This window comes from Colobus angolensis, unplaced genomic scaffold (assembly GCF_000951035.1).
Source record: "Colobus angolensis palliatus isolate OR3802 unplaced genomic scaffold, Cang.pa_1.0 Scaffold95, whole genome shotgun sequence".
NCBI lineage: Eukaryota > Metazoa > Chordata > Mammalia > Primates > Cercopithecidae > Colobus > Colobus angolensis.
Window position 1 is genome coordinate 1,779,029 of NW_012123487.1, and position 5,852 is coordinate 1,784,880.

Here is a 5,852-nt window from a genome sequence, read left to right on the forward strand (position 1 = left end):
GCTGCCCTGTGCTATTTTGTATCTTGCGTCTTCTCCTCCACTCCCATCCATTTAGAGCAAACACGGTCTCAGGAACTAAATATACTTCAAACGCTTCATTTTTAAGGACGCGGCAAGGAATTCCATTGAGCAAATGGACGGTGACTTATGTAATCATGTTCCTATTTAAGGACTTTTACGTTGGGCGCGGAGAGATAGTGCCGCAGAACCTGCGGACGAAGCCGAGACAAGTCGAAAATGGGCGGTTGGTGGACAGCTAGCTAGGTAGCTGAGCCGGGTTTTAAGCACACAGGGACGGAGGAAAGAGGGCCAGCAAGGCTGCGACCGGCGGAGAGCAATGGGCCCGTGAAGTCGGATTTGGGCGCCGCGCGAGGCGGAGGACGGTTGGTTCCCAAAGTCAGAGGGCAGCGGCTGAGTTGAGACCCACCCAATTAACTGGGGCTACGCGCCCCAAGGCCTGAAAGATGGTGCGCCGCCGCCTCTCACCAACAGAGGGCGCTGTGTCCTCAGCAGTTCGCGGTGGGCGGCTCCCAGCTGCTGGCCAGATGTAGGCAGCTGGACTGCGGGAGGCGCGAAGCCCTACCCGAGCCCCTGCAGACCCGCAGGCGGAGGAGGGAGGGGCGAAGAAGGGACGGCAGGGGGCAAGGGTGGTGGCAGAGCACTCCAACTGTCGCTGCTCTGCAGACTCCTGAACTGCCTTCTCCTGTAGGGCAGAAGAGGGGCGCCTCCCACCCAGGGGGGACGTTTTCTGATTCCCACCAAAGTGCAGTCTGGGCTACCCGCGGCGCTGGGCTGGCTCAGCATAACCCAAAGGGGTCCACAGGGCGGGGCGCAGGGCCTGGAGAGACCCACGCGGCAGTCTGCAGCGGGAAAGAGAGCTGGACTTTAAGGCCTTGAACTTATGGAGAACCCAGCCCTTGACTCCAGATGTTCTAACATCCACACAGATCGTCTCTGAGCTCTTTCTGCTCTGGGTGCCGTGTGCATTGGAGGAGTGAGAAACTGAGGCACAGCGGGATGGAGTACTGAGCAGACCCCTTCTCCCCATATTGTCTAGGGCGAAGAAGCTGGGCTAGAGTCCGAAGCTCCAGTGAAGGACCCTGGGGCCAGGGACAACCCCAGGGACCCCGCCCCCTTGACCTGCCCGCTGTCCCCACCCCTGGCCGCTCCCCAGGCTCCGGCAGGGGTAATCAGCTGCTGCGTGCTGCTGTAATTGGCAGCGCAGACCCGGCCTGGCGCAGGGGCGGGCAAGGGGCTTAATTGCAGGGCTTTGGCCAGCAGTCTGGGCTGCAACTCCACTGGGGGGAAGGGAGCGGGCCCCTTAGCTCCGCAGGCCTGGCTTTGGAGGAAGCCAAAGGCCTTTGGGTAGGTAGCCGGGGATCCCTTCCCCGGAAACTGGGGTTTTGTGAGTTGGGGGAAGGTTGAACCCCAGCGAGGGTGAAAGGCGGAGGAGCGGGATGCCTCGGGAGAGCTGCGGGGGTGGTGGGGGCAGATTCCAAACTCCCCACCCAAACCCCAGAAGCCCTGGTTAGTCTAGTCCGAGACTCCTCCCTCATTCTGACCCCCCTCCCCTTTCTGCTGCCCCGGTTACCCCCCTTCTTGTATCCCCAGGGCGCTCCCACCCTGGGGAAGAATGTGCCCTCCTTGCGCACCCTTGCCATGGCAACGGCACACCCCCACCCCCGCGCACCGCAGCAGCCCGGCCTGGCCCCGCGGGCGGCGAGAAAAGGGGGGGGGGCGGGCGCCTCCCAGCCCCGAGGACACACCTCGGCTGCCCTGGTTACCACAGTAACCGGGGGCATTCCAAAGTGCGCAGCCGCGAAGTGGCAAAGGGCTTCCTCACGATCCTATACTCCCCAACCCACTAGCAGGGGTTAACGGCTCCAGGGAGAGACCTCCTCCGCGCCAACCCTAACTTCCAGGACAAGGTCCAGAGAAGAATCATGGGGTGTCCCAGCTTCCATACACCGCAAGCCTAGGGAACAAAGGCATCTGGGGCCCCTGAGAGCCTGGCACCTGAAAAGGGATACCCCAGTTGCCAGCTTGTCCTCCTCCCCCACCAGAGCCCGAGGGAGGCGCTGGCAGCAGGAAGCCGGGGAAGGGCCCGGAGGAGCGCAGGCCCCACAGCCGAACGGTGATTACAGGGACCTGTCCCTCCCGCCCCCAGCTCCCACTCTCATTAAGTCATTTTTTCCCCTGTTGGAAAGTCCCCGTGCCTTGAGCGCAGGGGCTGGGGCGACCGCAGGCAGCTGCCGGCAACCACATGAGAAGTGGGGGGAGGAGGAGAGAAGGTGGCTGTGACTAGAGCCTGGCCACACTCCAACGTGGAAGGCCCCCTGCCGGGGGCTAGCTGGGGGCACATTAATTTGGGGGAAGTAGAGGGAGCTCCGGGATGACCCTGAACTTGCTTCTCACCCGCCGGGGCTCTCCTACAACTACAAGTCTACCTTTGAGTGCCTCTACCCTGGACCTTGGGTGACCGCAAAGCAGGATGCCTGCCTTCTGTTCTCATCCCAGCCTGGCTGCCTCTCCCTGACCCTTAACCCCACTACTACCTTCTAATCTGTCCACCACCCTCATTCTGTTATTTCCTTTCCTCCTCCTCCTTTTTCCTCCTGCAAGGAGGTAACCTAGCGCCCATCAGGTGAAAGGTGCTGGTGGCAGGGGATGTCCTCTCCTTCTCTGAATGATCTCTACCCACCTTCTGTCCTCATTTCCAAATCTCACCCCCTATCCTTCCCAGGCTGTTGGCAAGTTCTTCCTCCCTTCTAAACTGCACCCTCCCACTTTATTCCAGCCCATTTCCCCTATTTCCCATCAGTTTATTGATCCCTGCCACACCCCTCATCCAGTATGCATAAGCTCAGTGCCGTTTGGGCCCCATTTTCCTACCCTCCATCACCTCCACATTTTCCTAATTTAGGTCCCTTATCAAGTCCTAGATACCCCTTTTCAACTGTGGGCATCAGCTTTGGTCCCAGAACTCGTCAGCTTCTGGGCTTCACAAGTTAGGCTAACACATATCAGATCACCTTGACTTATGTCATTAAAACATGTCCCCTCCCTAAAACTACGGGTCCAGCCTCCTGCCCCACCCAACTACCCACCCCTCTCTCTGCACTGAACACATGCTCTGCAGCATGGCTGCTCCTACCTTATCCCAGTCCTGATCCTCTACCTCTCATCTTCAGTCTCCCCTCCCCCAGCTCAGTCCTCCTTAAGCCTCGAAGGCAGAGGAGGGTTAGGCCAGGACTAATGTTGCAGTGGACACTGCTGGGCATGGCAGCACCCCCTCAACCCCAGGCCTCCATTTACCCCACCTCTTCTCTCCTCCTCTCTGGGATGGGAGGGAGGAAGGGGGTGGAAAACCCAGCCCCCACAGCTCTCCTAGGTGATCAAGAGGAAAGGAATGAGGCAGGTGTGTCTGGTTGCTCCTGCCTACCCCTCCTCCTGGGGGACTCTCACCCGCCCGCTTGTGGGGCTGTCTTTTGGGGGATGGGGAAAGAAACCCTGTCCTCCAGAGAAGCAGCAGAGCTGAGCATTTGGAAGGCCCCACTACCATAGGCATGCCTGCAAGCTGCTGGCATTTGAAGGGGAAGGAGATGAGGGGCAAGCTCATGGGGGCAAATCTCCCAGCTGGTGGGCCTACTGGGGTGTATCACTAAGAGGCCCCCCTTTCCTTCTCACTCCTACCCAGGGGTAAGGAGACATGGATCAGGGGTGGAAAATATGGAGAATTTGTGAAGGCTGGTCACTGGGGAAAGGAACGTCTTCGTCTTTGCCTGGTTCATCAAGAGGGGTGCTATTCTAGGGTAAATTGAGGCAGCCAGCAGGATTCCCAAGTGTGAGCAGCATGAGGCCTGGATGCAGTAGGTGAAGTGTTCTTTCCTTGAGATCCTGACCTCACTCCCCTCTCCACTGCCCTCCTCCTTGAGGGTCTGTTCCAGAAAAACATCAGATCCGAGAACCAAGGAGAGTGCAACACTGGACCCAAACTGCTCAACAGTGTCCTCATGGGGACATGAGGGTGGGGAGGGATTGCTGACCTGCTAAGGAGCACCCTGATATAGGGATCTGGGAGCACAAGAGGCCCAGGAAGAATGTGCCCCCTGTACCTTACTTATATACCCTGCCTGGACTCAGAGAGACCAGAATCCAGACAGTGAGTCTCCGGGCCCTCCTCCGCCACCCTTTTCCCAGCCGCGCCTCCTGGCCCCACCTGCTCCCCGGGGCGCTGGGCTGGGCTGAGCTGGGTCTTGCCCAGGATTACTCCTCTGAGTGCCTCCTGTCTCTGCAGACAGTTGCTGCTGGGCACGGCCACTCGTCCTGGCTTGTGGCAGAGGGCTCAGGCACAAGGTGGGCGGTTAGAGCTCTGGCACCAGAGCCCTTCTCAACATCCCCACCGCTTCCAACCAGTCCAAGCCCCATCTCTGATTTAGAAGATAGTTGTTATTCCTCACTGGCTTACCAGCTGTCACCTCATCCCCCTTCAGCCTGTTCCCCATCAGCGATCCACGTGAGACTTGGACCATGACACTGCCCTGCTTAAGAATCTCAAGGTTCCCATTCCTCTTTAATAAAATCCCAACTCCTTACCTTGGCCTAGAAAGACACACGATGTGACTTTTGCCCACCCTCTGAATACTTCTCCTGCTAGTCTGTCCCTTGATTTCTTCACTGCAATCACAATGGCCCCCCTGCTGTTCCTCCAGCAGGCAGAGATCTTTCTCAGCTCACATTGTCTGCCTTCACATGGCCTCTGCCTGGAATGCCCTTACCCATACTCTTTGCATGGCTTATGGTGCAGGTCCCAGCATGGGTACCACCACTCAGAGAGGCCTTCCCTGAAAAACCAGTGGCTTTGTCTGTGGAGCCCCACTCCCCACAAATCCCCCTACACCCAGCAGCCCAGCAGCCTGCACACAGCATTGTCTGAAATGACTTTGTTTGTCTATTTACTTGTTTATTGCCTATGCCTCCCCCCAGCAAGAATGTAACCTCCAAGAGGACAAGTGCTGTGTCTCACTTACATCTGTGGCCCCAGTGCCTCACATTGCCACCCCCACGCCCCCCAGAGTGCCGCAAAGAGAGTGCAAAATAAATATTTGTTAAATGAATGATGAGGGGAATGGTGGGGGAGGGTGTCTGGGCCCTTTATGGAATTACTTCAGCTCAGTTATGTCTATTTCTTTTTTTTAATCCTCCTCTCTCTGCCCATCAGCTTCCATTCATTCCCCACTTCCCATCTCCAGGGAAGGGGTGAAAGGATGGAGACAGACTGAGAGGTTTCCTGGCTGACGCTTGTTTTAGGGTATGGGGCAAACCCCAGCCCAACTGAACTGTCTGGGCTTAGGGGAGGCAGGAAGAACCCAGTAAGTCCTAGAGCCCACAGAAGTGAGTGGTGGGGTTCAGACAGGCCTGGACTGTCCGGCGATCACAGACCTCAGAGCTGAGAGGTTCCTGTAAGATCGTGTGGTCCAATCTCCTCTCCCAAGAGCCAAGGCGATGCTGCCTTGCCAAGGCCGTAAGCCTCAGAGGGCCAGGCTCCAGGAGGGGACCTCGTTCAGGGCCCAGGGGACCCCAGGCCGCTCACTTGCAGACGCTGACCCACTCGGTGATGCGGCACTCTTCGCAGACCACGAAGCAGCACCAGTGGAAGCGGCAGTGGCAGCGCTCGCTGCGCGTCTGGCGCAGGATGTTGTGGCCGCGGCCGCAGCACATGCTGCCGCAGCCATCCGAGCCCGCGCTGCTCTTGTTGCACAGGCGGCCCACGGTGCCCGCCGAGTCCAGGCGCGGCTCGCGCTCGCAGAAGTCGGGTGACTTTTCGAAGTAGACCAGGTCGGCGGGGCTGG

The 5,852-nt window shown here is 58.6% G+C and overlaps 1 protein-coding gene across 1 annotated transcript in view; it reads right to left on the minus strand.

Moving 5' to 3' along the window:
• Positions 1-4,942: 4,942 nt before the first annotated feature.
• The window catches only part of WNT10A (wingless-type MMTV integration site family, member 10A), a 13,685-nt gene continuing 12,775 nt past the window's right edge, over positions 4,943-5,852 (minus strand). Inside the window, exon 5 of the mRNA XM_011932356.1 lies at positions 4,943-5,850. Coding sequence (XP_011787746.1) covers positions 5,590-5,850 — 261 coding nt within the window. The 3' untranslated portion in view covers positions 4,943-5,589. The remainder of the gene's footprint in view (positions 5,851-5,852) is intronic.